This window comes from Schizosaccharomyces japonicus (assembly GCF_000149845.2).
Source record: "Schizosaccharomyces japonicus yFS275 unplaced genomic scaffold supercont5.3, whole genome shotgun sequence".
Lineage (NCBI taxonomy): Eukaryota > Fungi > Ascomycota > Schizosaccharomycetes > Schizosaccharomycetales > Schizosaccharomycetaceae > Schizosaccharomyces > Schizosaccharomyces japonicus.
Window position 1 is genome coordinate 2,152,012 of NW_011627862.1, and position 15,829 is coordinate 2,167,840.

General features: G+C 44.9%; 7 protein-coding genes across 7 annotated transcripts; 2 read left to right on the plus strand and 5 right to left on the minus strand.

The window, feature by feature from the left end:
* Positions 1-840: 840 nt before the first annotated feature.
* SJAG_01689 (hypothetical protein) lies at positions 841-2,144 on the minus strand. The gene has a single exon (XM_002172899.2). It carries the CDS (start codon positions 1,770-1,772, stop codon positions 1,293-1,295), a length of 480 nt encoding a protein of 159 aa, XP_002172935.1. The 5' UTR covers positions 1,773-2,144; the 3' UTR covers positions 841-1,292.
* A 946-nt stretch (positions 2,145-3,090) lies between these two features.
* On the plus strand, positions 3,091-3,699 carry SJAG_06631 (hypothetical protein; the record flags this gene model as incomplete). The annotated part of the gene is made up of 1 exon (XM_011050772.1): positions 3,091-3,699. One exon carries the CDS (start codon positions 3,091-3,093, stop codon positions 3,697-3,699), a length of 609 nt encoding a protein of 202 aa, XP_011049074.1.
* A 1,153-nt stretch (positions 3,700-4,852) lies between these two features.
* SJAG_01690 (NADP-dependent L-serine/L-allo-threonine dehydrogenase ydfG) lies at positions 4,853-5,843 on the minus strand. The gene has a single exon (XM_002172900.2). The coding sequence runs from the start codon at positions 5,681-5,683 to the stop codon at positions 4,898-4,900; it is 786 nt and encodes a 261-aa protein (XP_002172936.1). The 5' UTR covers positions 5,684-5,843; the 3' UTR covers positions 4,853-4,897.
* Positions 5,844-6,411: 568 nt separating this feature from the next.
* SJAG_01691 (hypothetical protein) lies at positions 6,412-8,621 on the minus strand. Its single transcript, XM_002172901.2, has one exon. It carries the CDS (start codon positions 7,467-7,469, stop codon positions 6,762-6,764), a length of 708 nt encoding a protein of 235 aa, XP_002172937.2. The 5' UTR covers positions 7,470-8,621; the 3' UTR covers positions 6,412-6,761.
* A 190-nt stretch (positions 8,622-8,811) lies between these two features.
* On the minus strand, positions 8,812-12,370 carry SJAG_01693 (sulfite reductase NADPH flavoprotein subunit). The gene has a single exon (XM_002172902.2). The coding sequence runs from the start codon at positions 12,013-12,015 to the stop codon at positions 8,998-9,000; it is 3,018 nt and encodes a 1,005-aa protein (XP_002172938.1). The 5' UTR covers positions 12,016-12,370; the 3' UTR covers positions 8,812-8,997.
* SJAG_01695 (ran GTP-binding protein) lies at positions 12,304-15,756 on the minus strand. Its single transcript, XM_002172904.2, has 3 exons — positions 15,308-15,756; positions 15,164-15,264; positions 12,304-15,097 (listed from the first exon to the last, which is right to left on the minus strand). The coding sequence occupies exons 1-3, from the start codon at positions 15,425-15,427 to the stop codon at positions 13,741-13,743; spliced, it is 1,578 nt and encodes a 525-aa protein (XP_002172940.1). The 5' UTR covers positions 15,428-15,756; the 3' UTR covers positions 12,304-13,740.
* On the plus strand, positions 12,525-14,606 carry SJAG_01694 (hypothetical protein). The gene is made up of 3 exons (XM_002172903.2): positions 12,525-12,913; positions 12,965-13,060; positions 13,121-14,606. The coding sequence occupies exons 1-3, from the start codon at positions 12,882-12,884 to the stop codon at positions 13,635-13,637; spliced, it is 645 nt and encodes a 214-aa protein (XP_002172939.1). The 5' UTR covers positions 12,525-12,881; the 3' UTR covers positions 13,638-14,606.
* Positions 15,757-15,829: the final 73 nt, after the last annotated feature.

The following is a 15,829-nucleotide window of genomic DNA, read 5'->3' on the forward strand; positions in this document are numbered from 1 at the left end:
TAAAGTAGCACTGGCAGTCTCGCAAAAGCCTGCTGTATTCTAATTAATAGATTTTTGAGCGTTCTTTTCACAAAACGCCGGTGTAGCAAACAAAGGGTTATAACCATAGCCGTTGGCAGCGAAAAAAAAGTGGCAATTCGTCATTCTTACTCAAAATACCGTGGAATCAAAGAAGTGTATGCCAACAATACCTGAGACATTAATTTTATTTCTGCTTCCATTCACAGATCATGTCGCAAGATCGTTTGTTGGAACCCGAATTGCACCGGAAAAGGAGCGACGTGCAAGAAAACCAAGACGACCGTTCTTCAGTAGCTGTCACTATTAATCATCGCCTTTTTATTGTGGCATCGATTTCAATATTTGCATTATTTGTTTATGCATTCGGTTTTCTTCCGTGCTGCTTGGATATTGAGCAAGACTCAAGGGTATCTTGTTTTTATTATTTTGGAATACTAAGTTCATTGATCGCATTGTCCTCTGTCATAATTATTTGGAGTGTCAAAATACCAGAGTGAACACTGGAGTACTGGAGTGATAGGACAAATGTCAACAGCAGACCGATGACAAATCGTTTGAAAAACAGGAATAGTTCACATAATTTTGAAGCAAAAACAGAAAAAGATGCCCCAAGTTGGTAACCCTTTTTAGAATGCACGACAACCGAGTACTTGAAAACGCTGTGATATTACATTGTGAAGAATTTAGTTAAGTCCAATTTTTATTTCTACATGTGTTGTCCATATGATCTATAATATTCTCTTTCTTTTCTGTAAAGTAACAGACATAGTTGTCAATTGCCAATATCTACTTCAAGATATAAACAGTTTTGGTATAGCCCCTTCTCGTAGTTACTAAAGCTTTGTTACATTACTATTAATTGAATGCTAGCTTCGGAGCCGTTCCGCTCACAGATTACATAATAGTATTAATTAGCTGATTTTCTTTTATCAATACTAGTTCCAATGCAACTGTCTGTCTGTAATGACTGAGTTTATATTTGTCTTTGAGTACAAGACAGGAAACATTGCGCGAAGTGTTTTGTTTTTTAATTCATCAATGTCGTGGTTTCTCGCAACGGTAAACAGTTACGAATGTGTTTCGCAATAGGAGTTGGTGAAACTTTACGGCTTTTAAGCACTTTTCGACCGTAGTTGTTATGAATGAATGGCTAATAAATAGGAATGTGGGTAAAAATTGCTACTCTACTTAGTTGTATTGAAGAAGCCGACTTTTCCAGTAATGGTCTTGCAATGACTTAGAGTTAACATTAGAGAGCAATATTTATTCTTTTAAAGTTCAGTATAAGAACTATCAATGCTACGCGGCTTACACGGACATTCAAGTTTTAGATGATTAATGAGTTCTTGAATGTCAGAACAGTCGATAATAATTTCACTCAAGTCTGTCCGTCTTTTGTCAGAATCCTCGACTGCATTTATGTCTTTCGGATCGGCATTATCATTTCTTTTAGTCGAATGTTTCACAATGCCTGCAGCGTCCAAAAAGTTATAACCCGATTCAACTGCGCGGCCTGCAAAACCGCCGATAAAACCTATGGCAACGTTTTTTAAGATAAAATCAATACAAAGGGGTACTGAAGCTGTGTTCGATGTGCAGGCGATATCAAATGCGTTTGCACCAGTATAACCGAATATTGTGCACACTGAAAAGATTAAACCTTCAGTTATTACGAGTTCAGGAATAGCCTGAACCACATTAGAAAATATAAGAATACTGAATATAAATCTCGTTATTGTTATAGGCTTCATTTGAATTTGCTTTGGGTTTAATAGTCGACATTGTGAAGCAGGATACTACGCATTTATGCCCAAATGAAAAACAACGTGAAACAAAGCGCTGCAACTTGTTGATGCAGCACATATTTGTTCAAAGAAATAAACGAAAATGATATCATGTCGCATCCACGATCAATCTATGAGAACAAAGAAACAATGAGTACTACTGTTCCACTGATTAAAGTATTTTAGCCCCGTCTTAATAACAAGAAGACGGTTTCATTGTTGTAATTCTCGTTTCTTTGTGCTAATTCAGGGCCACACATCACAAAGCGGCAACAAACACAAGTGCTCCATGTGAATTTTGCAACTAAGCGAAGTTTCTAAAAAAAGAGCAGGCCTGGCTATAAAGAAGGCCTCTTATAATACGATCTACTCGGTAGCTTATGACACAATCAAGTTAATTGTTAAGCGATCTACGTACTTCACAAGTGCCCCCAGAATATGCCTATTCACTCAAAATTCTATCTTTCAACCCCGTTTATTCCTTCACTAGTATTGGAACAACTGTTCTGCAAAAATGCATAGTCTAGTTTGTATAGCTAATACTATCTTAAGTCGTAATCTATAGTTCGTTCGTATCAATGGGATACTCTGTACTTCAATTTCCAGTCAGGCTTAACGGACGGCAGTCCTTCCAATTGCGCAGCTTCTGTTTTACCATTACCGTTTTTACGAATGCATTGTTTTAAGTATTAATTTCCTCGGCTAGATAAACCTTGTTTAGATAAGTTGCTGAAATTTTTGGTGGTGAGTTTGCGAGAAGTCCACCCGCGAAATATTTATGATCCACCCCTTGAACCTTATGCCAGCTCTGTCGCATATTTAATTAAAACGCGCAACACGTAAACAAATGCCTGCGGCGGGATATTATGTTACAGTTGAAAGTGTTAGATTTCGTATTAAAAATTAACTTTTATTTCGTGCACAACTGAATTCCTACAGAAAACGGTGATACAGCATGCCAATAGTCGAACTATCCAATCTGACTTAAGTTCACATAAAATCTACATGGAACTCTCTAGTTGCAATTTAATTTCCAACGGTACTCCTTTAATGTTAAAGAGTGAAATAATTTGAAATGGCAGCACTTGCCACATTTTACGCACTAATTACCTAAGGTAACAAATTGAGCCTTTTATTTTATTATACCGGTTGAGTGTTAACAGCCCCGCTTCAAGAACTCAGGACAGGTTCCAAATAGTTTCTGTGAAAGTGCCCGGTGCTGTACACTTTGTGGTTGTGAATCTTTGACAAAAAAATAAAAAAAATCAAACAAGTGTCGGTGCCAATGGAAACATCAAGTACCTATCCTACTTCAATTACTCTGGATGTTCAAAGGGAATTAACAAAATGTCTTTTTTATCGTAAGTGGCTCAGGCTGTTAACAACTTCGGTACTGCTTCCCCTGTCGCTATCGAATTTTCTTTGGTCGGCGCTCTTAAGAAAGTATCCCGAGTCTTTGGTGCTCCAAAAATGTTACATTATATGCTCACTGTTAATGGGTTTTGTTCAATTCATTTGCGAAGCAGTAGTATTTTTTAGCACGGCGAATTTAGACGATCGTTTAAAAATATACAACAAGACGGAATACGAATTGCCTCAATATGAAGAAACATCTACCACGGCTAAGTCTACCAGTATTGAACACGTGGAGGAAAACCATAACGACGACTATCTAATACTGAATGCTTTACTACATCGCTTATGCTATTTAACGATGTCTGGATGTTATACGCCTTTTTTTTATCTTGTATGGTGTTTAAATTCAGATAATTATTCTTACGAACTAACCTGTTTTCTTTTTGGGATAATTACTTCTTGTTTTTTTTTGATGCGTATTTTTTTCCTGTGGAATCCCGTCAGAGTAATAACACATCCTTTGGTAATCCAACTTTGAACGGTGAAAACATTACACTTGTGTTCGGTTCAAGGGCATAACTTTCGTCTGTCTAAATTTCACTGGTCTATAAAGTGCACTCGATATAAGTAATAATCATAAAGCGAGAAAAAGTGTATAACTAATATGTAATCCCATTGTCAATTGAACAAGAACAAGAAACATGCAGTTAAATTACTAAACTGTGTATTACCATGCTAAAATTTAACTGCAGTACTAGCCACTGTGATGTTTCATTCGCTCTTCTTCAATTGAGATTCCATACCCTGCACTTGGGCAACGTTTTAAACGCGCACACAAAAAGTCTATGGCAATTCGGATTCCACTAAACGATTCTTCGACATGATCTGTGAATGGAAGCAGAAATAATATTAATGTCTCAGGTATCGACATACACTTCTTTGATACTACGGTACTTTGAGTAAGAATGACGAATTGCCACTTTTTCGCTGCCAACGGCTATAGTTACAGCCTTTTGTCTGTTACACCGGCGTTTTGTGAAAAGAACGCGCAGGCTTTTGCGAGACTGGCCAGTGCTACTTTACCAGGCAATTGTGAATCTTTGACAAAAAAAAAATCAAACAAGTGTCGGTGCCAATGGAAACATCAAGTACCCACCCCAGTTCAGAGATAATCGATACAATTCGCTTGTTCAATAAGATATAGTAAAAATAAATCAAGTATTTGGTCAGCTATTTCTCTTCATTTACCTACTTGTTATACTCTAATTTATTACTTGCATTGGGTTTTGTTTCACACATAAGTTTTATCCTTTCTTACTAGTTCATTTGGTATGACTACATGGTTTAGGTTCATCATTGATGCACAACAGTCTTAGTCTTAGGGTTTAGTCTTAATTTCCCATCGAAACAATGATCATCGTCTTACCCACGGTTTTTAGTTAGTTTAGGGAAATTATCTGGTGGTTCAATGGAATGGCAAAGGTACCAATTCGTAAGTGTTATTCACAATAATCGAATTAACATGGGTAATATGAATCTAGTTCTGTTTTACATATTGCTTCCTATGAAACAACATGCAAGAAAATGATAATGGAAAGTTATTCCTTCTATACTTTGTGCATCAATGAAACTGACTTTCTAACTTTTTGATTCCTGTCCGTAATTCCCATGCTGCCACACCAATTCTTTCATCTTCCTCGTAAACAACTTTCATTATCTATGGCGTTTCTACATCACTACTTTATTTCCCGATGGATAGCCGAACAACCGGATTGACTGGAAGGAAGGGCTGTTGCTTGAGCGAGAACAAAGGTCTCCCTGCGAGTAATGCCGAAAACGATAAGCTCGCCAATGTCTTGTCCGATTAAAGGATCGAAACCTTCATAAAACTTATCGATAATAGCCTTGTCGCCGTGTGTAATAACCGTGGCGAATTCTGTATCGACCATTCCCGGGTCAATCTCCATCACACGAATGCGAGTATCAATGGTTTCCTGTCGCACAGCAGAGGTGAACATGCTCACAGCTGCCTTGGTGCAGCAGTAGACAGAACCAGCAGGAAAAGCCTCATGAGCAGCGATACTGCTGACGTTAACAATATCACCATGACCGCCGTTTTTGTAGAAGATGCGGATAACGGCCCTCGTCATTGCAATGAGACCAACAACATTTGTGTTAATCATCGTCATAGTCTCTTGCAAGTCCAAATCGCGAACAGAGTTAAGACCCAAAGCAAGACCAGCATTGTTGATAAGCACATCAACATTGGCAAACTCTTCGGGAAGAGAAGCAATTGTAGACTCTACCTCTCCAACGTTTGATACGTCGAGTTTCAAGGGAAGAACCTTAACGCCTTCATATTTTGATTCCAATTCGGCCTTCAGTTCCTCAAGAACAGCGACGCGACGAGCGGCTAAAATCAATTTGGCTTTGCCTGTCTTGGCAATTTCAATGGCAGTAGCCTTACCAATACCGGCGGATGCACCGGTGATCAAAATGGTTTTTCCATCCAATCTGCTCATTGTGACGAATTTGTGTTAAGCAGCGAGAAACAATAACAGAGAAATTGAGAGAGGTAATTCAGGTAATGCGACAACCAAATTACAATAACTTTGGAAGCAGATATTTGTTGAGTACGTGATACAATAAGGATTTATATAACTGTAATGCTAGCAAAACAACCCATTTTTATATTAACGAAGGAAAATTAATTATTAGTAAGCCAGCACATTGGCGATTTTGCTTAATCAGCATTGGTTTTTAACGGAACAAGTGTATACTCTTCCTTTTACTAATCAATAATGATGACTAAACACAGGTAGAAAATGTATAATAAAACGAGGAAAAATAAGGAAAGATAAATAAAATAAAATAAATAAATATATATATATAAAACAAACGAAAATGAACAACAGAAACGAACAACAGAAACGAACAACAGAAACTAGTAATTACACCACTTATCAGTATAACCAAAATGTGTGTATGGGTTTATTGAAGATAATTGCTACATATAATTCATGTAGCGAGTTCACTGAGTAAACATCGACGACACTCATAGTTAGAAGCTGAACGGAGTTGAGCAGGCAAGTTCGTTGTCGCCTTCGCATCCCTCGTCCCTTGTCCACTGCTCGCTCGTGTCTCGGTGCCCTAGGAAGCTAATTCTGGATACACTTTTCCAAACGACAACATCCCAAGCCTTTTGTCCGCAACACCCCGCGGAATCCCGTCTTACATTATTAACAAAGAATGAATTACTATATACAAAAGTGGTCTGAACATGGATGGACAAGGAAATGCGAAGGAATTCGGGACGAATGAAACAGGCGTAACGAAAAAAAAAAATGGTGCGTAAAGCGGTTAGGAAAGGCAGGGAGATACAGCGGAAAAATGACAAGAGGAGGATTAGAAATGACAGTAGCAATGCGCTGAAAGCATGGTTCTTGAAGGGGGGTGGAGGTCGAATGGCCGACGACAAAGAGCGAGTGATGAAGGGAGACGACGATCCATGCTACTACGGCAGACCATCACTGACCACCTCTTTGTATGGATCTTCGCCTGCCTTGTCAGTCACTCCTTGCTCGTCTGTCTCTCCCAGCCCTAATCCTTGTCCACACGGAAGGGAAATCGACCCAAAAGGTATAGCTGTACAAATACACCAGTGGAACAGAAAAGCGACTCAATGGTCATCCGCGGAATAAAACGACTGGCGATGTTCTGAGACAAACTCTCGACTCGAATGGCCTGCGGCGTGAGCGTGGCCACGCGAGACAAGACGCTCTGGTCATCGAATATGAGGTGAGCCTCCCACATGGGCAGCCCGTCCTCATCGCGCTTGTTCATATTTCGCCAGCGGATGCCACACTTCTCGGGCAGCAGCAGATGCGTCTCCGACAAAATGGTCCAGCAGTCCGGTTTCACTGTCAGCGTCCAGTGCGACTTGTATCGCAGGGGCGGGTTATTCAGCGTGAATCCAAACTCGCGGTGACTGCCCCGCCGGGGTCGGAGGATCGACGCGAGCGTAAAATTACCGTAGTCGCTGTTGTAGTACAGCAGCAGCTGATTCGACGTGAAGATGCACTTTTTGTAGTATACGTCATAGACCGGCTCGGCATGCGTTGTCGTCCGCTTGACCTGGGCCAGCAGCTCTTTCGAGCCGAAGCCCGAAAGTGCGAGCAGCGACTTGACGGCCGGGAACGCCAACGAAAACGTCACGGTCTCTCCGGTTCCCGACGGCGGATCTTCCTGTGCGTGCGGTGTCGTCGGACACGCCGCCGGAACAACAGGCGGCCGCTCCGACACGCTCATCGCGTGCAGCGAACGGGACCGTCTCAGTGCGTCCGGGTGGTCCTTGTCTGCTGGCAGCCTGGCCGTGGGGTGCCGAAAGGGGGGTTGGTTCTGAGTCAACGACGTGGTGGTGGTAGAAGTGGGGGACAGCGGGGTGTTCGTCGGACGGAGTGGGGTCACTGGGGGCAAGTGGGTTGGTTGGGGGCTAGTGGGAGAAGGTGGAGTCCAGTGGGTGTTGTGTGGGATAATGGGGGCCGCGTGTGGCACAACGACTCAAGTTTGGCTTGCGGGAGCAGACGAGTATTCGTTGGCTCTGTATGGCTCGATTGCTTGCGTAAGCGCTCTAATCAGCTGGCTGTTAATAGTCAATTTGTGCGGATGAACGGCAAGCATACGTGTTGACGGCGAGATGAGGCCAAAATTTATCTGCGGCCAGTTCGCTTTCAGATGAACCCGTGGAGTCCCGGAATCGCCGAGGACCTCGCTACGTTGAGTAGCGATGATTTCAAAGCTGCTGACGTCAACGCGACTGGCGCTTATTGTACAGGCACACGCACCCTATCGACGCAATGGCAACGTTTGACTGGCTGCTGTGCTCGGGTCACTGCTGATGACCGCTCGCGTAAGAGGCGCGATGATTGGTGGTGGCAGGGGGAAGAAAGTGGGGTGCGTAAGTGGTGGGAACGGGGCAGCTACAGCCGCACAACGTGCTGACAGTAACGTACTCGGGTGAATATCCAGGCCAAGGCCCGTGATCAGTATCAGAATTGGCGCCGGTGACGCGACGAACCAAACCGGATTCGTTGATCGCTGGGGAAAAACTCGACCGTGGCGACGACGACGACGACAGCGACTCAGTGGGGTCGATATCTCGGCGAATGAAGACCAAGGATTCGATGAATCAACTTGCTGAATCTACGCTTGGTGAGTGTGGGAGTTTGCAGTAACAAAAGGTCCAAGCGGGACGGGACTAGGCAGGACCCGGCTGTTCTTTATAACGGAGTCAGGTTAACCGAGTGGAACGACATGGCCTCGAGTTGCATGCTTTTTCTTTGACCTCGTTCCTCATATCACGTCGTTTTGCTGCCACCGGACGATTGCGACGAGTTTTCGCGTTCACGTGCGAATGCATGACGTAGATGCGACGAATTTTGGTTGGCCAGAGGCGCCCCTTGCCACCAATAGCGCTCGGAGTTTTTTTGAGACTGATTAAGGTTTTATGGCGTAAGGGTGACGTGAGGGAGAACGACGAGGACAGGGGACCGTGCTGTGCGGTGGGGGAAGGCGTGGTGGAGTGGGAACGCGGTGGAGGAGGGTGGGAGAAGTGGTGGAGGACGAGTGGGGCTCGCGGGGGTGTGCACAATTGGGGGGGTACGTATTCTATTACGGGGGTATGTGGGGTACAACTAACGAAAGCAGCAGCATGGGGAAGCACTGGAACAGAGGAGCAGCGTGATGGTACTGCACAGCTGTAGGCGCGCACTGCATCGTGCACGGCATGCAGCGAGGTGAATTGCTTGGCGGCCGCCTTTCCTGCGATGCGCGACGCCTAATACACCTCGATGACAAAACGACGGTCCTCCTTCCATTGCTCAATGACCTTGCGAGTGTCAACGGGCTCGGAGCTGGAGCTTTGGATCACCTCTTCCAGCACGCTGGTGATCTCGGGAAGAGGCCAGGTAGGACCACAGAGGTAGAAGGAGCCGCCTTCGTCAATAAGAGCCTTCTTCAGCAAGGCCTTCGTGGAACGCATCACATCTTGGATGTAGATCTTGTACGGTTGGTCACGACTGAAAGCCTGGCCGATGTGCGTCAACAAGCCAGCGGCATGGTAGGCCTCCCAGTCTTCACCGTACAGATACTCCTCGCGCTGCGTACGAGAACCGAGGTAGAGAATGACATCGCCAGACGCAATGCCCTGAGACCACTGCCACTCCTTGTACTGCAAGAAGGCACGGAAGGGAGCGAGACCGGTACCGAGACCGGCCATGACAATGGGCTTCTTGGGCGAGTCGGGCAACTTCATCACGGAAGGCTTGACGGCCACGCAAACGGTGTCGCCGATTTGCAGCTGCGACAAGTAGTGCGAGCATTGACCGTAGCGGTCGCGACCCATAGGATCCGTCCATCCAACAACGACAACCAGCAAATGGATGGCGTCCTTGTGCTTGCGCTGACTCGACGAGATGGAGTACTCGCGACGTTTCAGCACAGGGACATGGCGGGCCAGGTCGACAGCCGTCATCTTGGCGCTCTTGAACTCAAGCAACAAGTCGGCATACGTAAGCATGTCCACCTCGGAACGGCGCTGCAAGTCGGCAGCACCGGCAGGGCTGATAAGCACCTCGAGTTGGCGCTTCTCCTTCGGGTCTGCAGCGTATTCTGCCATTGTTTGGTAGAACTGCTTCGTGGGCTTACCGAAGATGTCGAGAGTGTGAGACAGGGCTTGGAAAACAGTGTTGCTTTCCCAGTTTCCGGGGTGAGTCAGGGAAGGAACATAGATGACTTCGTTGGCCTTCAAGCCGTAGTCTGCAATGAACTTTTCCACGTTGGCCTTGTTGTTCACACCATACACACCCAAAGCCTCACCGATGTCGTATGTCAAGCCAGACTCGCCAATGTCAAACTCGATGTGGAAAATGTTACGGTTGTAGTCTCTGGGCGTCAGACGCTTGTTCGACTTCACACGCACAGTACAGATCTTGGCCGGGGCATTGGGGCGAGGCAGTTCTTGTTGTCCGTAGGCCTCCTTGAAAATCAATTGCTTGGCCACGGTGTTCAAGTTGCCAGACTGGGGCAGGACTTCCTCCTCTAATTCCTTTACCGTGTTGGCCTCGAACGAGTTCTCCTTCGCAGACGTGGGGAGCTCGTCCTCGGGCAACTGCAGCTCCTTGAGAACGTCGGGATTTAACTTGACAGGTTCTGCCTGGCCCTCAAGATCCTTCACAACGGCATCAAACTCATCGGCATCCCAACCAAGAGTTGCAAAGTTCTTCTTCAGAGAGGGCACACTCGTGCTGTCGGCACCGTTCCTTTTCAACTGAACAAAGTAAGCAGCCAACAAGACCAGGTTCAGTGCGTGAGTCTGCTCGTTGGGGTTTGCGAACACGAGGCGAATGTCCTTTTCGACAACATCCTTCACAAACACAGCAGGGAGCTTCTTTGCGGCATCGGCGGGGTTGACGGCGGTGTAGACAATGCACAAGGAGCGATCGGCCACATTGGCGAGGACGCGGACGTGATTGGCAATTTTTTCGGAGGTAAGAATAGTTACATCGGCCTTGGGCTCTTCGTCCGTCAAGCCTGGCAGCTTTGCGGAAGACTTGGAGACTTGCACGTTTGACACACGGAGACCGAGGAATAATTGGTTGTCGTAAAGGGTGCGGTAAACGACGTTTTGCTCGACATCGCGAGAGGCATGAACCAAGGCAAGAGCGTTGGCCAAAGACTCCACAGAGTCCTCCTCCCAGATGCGGAAAGTGGTCTCAACAAGCGAGGAAGCGGAAACAGCACTGAGCTCGCTAGAAAGATCAAGTTCGGCAGCCAACACAGATTCACTGATGCCGTCGACGTCAGAGTAGCGAGCTTCGACTACCTGCACTTTGGGCAAAGCAGAGGCAGCAGTGGCAAACACGACGGAGAAGAACGTCGAGTGCGTGTCGAGGGCTGTGAGTTTGGTTTGAGAAGCGACCACAAGCTTTTTGCAGGTCTTGGGAATCACACGTGCAAATGATTCTTCAATAACAGGGAAAACACGGATGGCGGCGACACCAACGTTGGAAGTGCGAGAGGCAAGAGCACGGGCTTTTTGGAGCTCTTTGCTACCAAAGGCGACAATCACCTGGGTAGCAGTGGCAGGGCCGTAGTACTCGACAGGAGCGTACTTGGTGCCAAAGTGCTTGTTCACGTGTTCCAAAGCAGCAATGGCGTTGGCGGTAACGCCCTCAGCAGGGACGAACGAATGGAAGCACTCGACCGTCTTGGAGGCACTCACAGAAGCCTCGTTGGGAACGAACGTCGTGGTGAGTGTATCGTATTCGTAAGCATGGACCACGGGACCAGCCTTAGCAGCCAAAGTACTGGCTAATGAAATGTGGGCAGCGTCCTCAAGGGCGAAAGAGCTGATAGTAGCAAAGTCACTCGTGTAAGCAAAGTCAAGGAGCGAGGCGTTGTCGACGTGGAACTCGTTGGCCTCGTAAGAAAGTGCGGCGACGTGCAACACGAGAGGTTTGCTTCCCGAGTACAAACGGTGAGTGTACGACAGCATGGGACGCAACAGAGGCAAACAAGAAGAGGCCGTCAACAATGAGTACACACCGGAAGATGACACAGCGCTGGTGTACGAACCCAAAAGGAAACCAGCAGCGCCCGAACGAGTCTCGACACCGTGGAACTCAACTTGCTCAGCAAAGCCATTCTTTTGACCACTTTCGTACCACTGCTTCAGGTAACGGTCAAGAGGGACATGTTCAGCATACGAGAAAATACGGCCGGAAAGAGTGTAGACAATTTGTTCAATTGCCTTGTGAACGGCAGCAAAGTTGTTGGAGGTAACTTCCTTGGTCATGATGTTGTTTCAGGACTAAATGAAAAAGTAGGGAGAATAAAGGATGCGTGTTTTTGTTTCAATTAAAGTCAATCAAACGCAATGAGAGAATGTAGGTATTGTCAAAAAGACAAATTTCAATGCTTTTAGTGAATAACAAAAAAAAATTCCAAATAATTTTTTTTGTTAATTCGTTTTCCGTTGCACCTGTAATCCAAGAAAAGATGAAAAGTCTATGTACGGCTTTTCTTTTATTTTTAGTTTGGGAAGGTGCTAAAAAGAAGGAATTGCTGCGTTAATGCGTTCTGGACACGATCTTCCCCATATATATTCTTCTTATACAAAGACGAAATCTGACAGGGTAGCCGACTTCGCAATTCTTACGCGATTTCCTGCAATTTCGCATAACAATGCCACTAGTCCAACCGCATTGGTGGTGATGTGGAGATGTGGAGACGTGGGTAATGTGGGGGTTCACCCACCCACCGGTATCCCTATACCATATAGACCCGCGTGTATTGGGCGAAGCAGGAAAAACGCGTTTTTCGTTAGACAAGAAGTCTGATTGTAGTGACGAATGAGTGCGTTTGAGTTAAAAAATGTGATAGTCGCATCCTGCAATTGTAGTCCCGTAGACAGTGCATGTCAAGTTGAATAAAAATGTTTCAGTTTGAAGAGATCCGTACTATATATAACCAAAGTGTTTCATATGTAGCTTTCCGACAATTGCTGTTGTTCTTGCGCTCATTCGGGTTGGTGAAGGTAGACAGTCTCCCAACCTATTTGTTTACAAGTTTGTTTGTAAACAAACTCTCTGGTAAACACTCATAAATCAAGTAATGTAATGCGATACCAATTCCCTATACCAACAATCACAAGTTGACGACATGGTTTTGATTGATGGTGTCAAGTATTCGTGGTATGTGTTAGCTATCAGCTTCAAGAACCGCTTCTAATAGCGAACTCGCAGTTGGAAATGTATCCGAGGACATCGAGCAAGCAAGTGCAAACATCTATACAGTGAGCTGTTCGAGGTCCGCAGAAAGGGAAGACCCATGGGTCAATGGTAAGTGAAGAAATGTTGGAAATGAAGAGATTTGTGTTTGTAACCGTTTCCTAAATACAGTCCTGCGTGTCGCGAAATTCGTCGATTGTGTCAACTTCAGTCAAAATGCATCTGCGGCGAATTGTTGGGAATGGAGGACGATGCTGCCTATGCCCAGGTTACACACCTGGCAGAAAAGGATCCACTTGTCCTTGAACTTGTCAACATGGTGCTACATTATGGCGCTTATGATGTTCTCGTGAAGGATCGACTTGCAGAGTTTAACCAGAAACATGGTGCTCTTTTGGGACAGGGGGCCACGAAACCTACCATAACTGCCGAGTTAACTGAGGCACCAAAGGAAGAGGAACAGACTACAATGGAAAAACCTGTTTTGAGTGACATTAGGGAACGCGAAATTCATTCGGAGAACACGATTGCCAATGTGATGGACGAAGAGAGAAAGAAATCAAAAATACTCAAAACACAATCCCACGATCCAAATGACATCGAAAACATTGCACAAGAAGATGATCTTTCAAAGGAGAATAGCATCGCGCCGAATACCAGTTTGATCGCAAAAAAGAACTTGGCTTAATAAGCAAATAAAAATGTTGGAAAAAGGAAAATGTGGATAGTCTGTTTCAAAAAAAAAGAGCATACATGAAGCATACAGTTTTGAGTGTTAACTTCACTCACGGTTATGAAGACTTTCCACGAACTTTTGTGTCGCTGACTTTGGTTTTGCGTAAAAGTGGACTGTTATTACCACTAGCAAAATCATCCTCTTCATAGAGACGTTGACGCATCCGACTAGCGGCAGAAGATGGAACTGCTAAGGCAGACAACGGAAGCGCTTTTTTCGATGGAGATGCCCCAGCAGGTGTAGCAGATGCAATGAGACTGGAATACTTGGACGAGGCTGTTGATCCCGGAGTCTTCGCTTCGCCTGTATCTTCTAAACCGGTATACGTATTAGGGTCACGAGGGCGTTCGCGTCCCTTGTCGTCGCGCAGGTACAGAATAATCTGTTCGTCGGGAAGATTCAAAATGTTGTCCTGGGCGTTACTTTCTAGCATACACAGGCGAATTAAATACTCCAGTAATGTAAGAGAGTACTGACGTTTCACTGTCACTTTTGCTGTTGGCTTTGGTCGTTCGGGTGTCATGATTGGTTCGCCCATGAGTTGTCGAAGCATCAATTCATCATCGTTAAGTGGTTTGCGCTGTTCTTCAGGTTCGGGTGAGGCAGACAATTCAGGATCAGCATGTTGGTCAGACATGAGTACTTCAATGGCTATCCACGAGGCATATGAAGAACCGTCGTCCTCGTCTGGTATCTTTGAAACGCGTCGGCTCACAGATGAGTCGGATTGGATAATGTATTTTAGTAGTAGCACGGGAGAAGAAACGTTGTCGAGACGCAGAATCTTTCCGGACAAGCTGTAGAATAAAGACTGAATATTATACAGTGGGATACGGATTTTTAATGCCTTCTCATCATCATCATGATACATACCATCGTCGAAAGACTGATCAAGACACAGTTCGTACGCAAGCATCCGCTCCTCAAACTTCTGAGACGAAGAAGTCACTCTGCGTATGTACGCATGGCCAAGTGGCATAGACTCTTTCCACAACACTGTATCTTTTGACAGGTATTTGCTATTTGCATGTCCTTCAAAAATGGTGTAAAGTTTTATATTAAACTTTGGCCCAAGGAGACATGGTTCGCCGTTGAACTTGAGATTGCATTTTCGCATGTATGAATTTGCCAATAGCAAATTAGAAAAGCTCGTTGTTTGAGGGAGCGACGAGGATATAGACACACCAGACGTTGTAAGTGAAAGATTTAGAAGAGGAATTGCATCCTGAATACATAAAAGAAGTGTTTCTATCTCACGTAAAACGGTAGCTGTAGTACGTTTTTCCGTCGTTGGTTTGTCTTCTTCCATTGCAAAGGCACCCGAGATCGTTTGAATGAAATGTGTGATGTCCGAACGCAACGTTTCTACAAGTTCTCGAGTGCTTGCGAAGCTTGGGTTTCCCGTAGCAGAACTAAAAATGTGTTAATGAGGTGTCTGGAGCCATAACAGACAAGATTGTAACAATGAGCATGCATACATTATTTCGATTAGCTCGATAGCGGGTGTCACGACACGAATAATCTCCAACAGCTTTGCCTTTTCATTTTCCAAGGAAGCCCTGTGATCCGTCGGGACTTTCTAGAAGTAAGTTAGTAAATGTTGAGTAAAAAGTAGCTTTTACCTTTATGTATGAGCTCACTTGTTGAATGGCAAGTTTGCTGGCAAATGAAATACTGCGTTTGATTGCAAACGTTGTTGCGAAGGTTGCTGCATGAGAGGCCACATGAAGCAATTCATCCATATGGGCAAAATGATATTAGATACAAAGAGAGACGTGAGGATAAATACGGTAAACCGATACCAAAAAAACAACAGAAACAACTCAGAATTAGTAATTATGTTTTTTTCAATCACTAATCGGATCCACAATATAATCTTCTCACGTATATAGAATAGGCGTAACCCGAAATTGCTCGTATTAGCTCCAAAACTCCACTTTTTTCACAGAATAGAAGTGAATTGTTCTCAGTCTCTTAATTCCCGTGCAAAATCAATAATCTCCACTGTTTTTAGCCTCCTGTTCTGAGAATTCGTCAATTCAAATGTTGGGAAAGGATTCAAGGTACAGGCGGTAGACGCGTCTCGGTTTGTCGCAAACGCTGCTACGTCATGCTCTGTCACGTGCTCGTTTACTCAAGCGTAT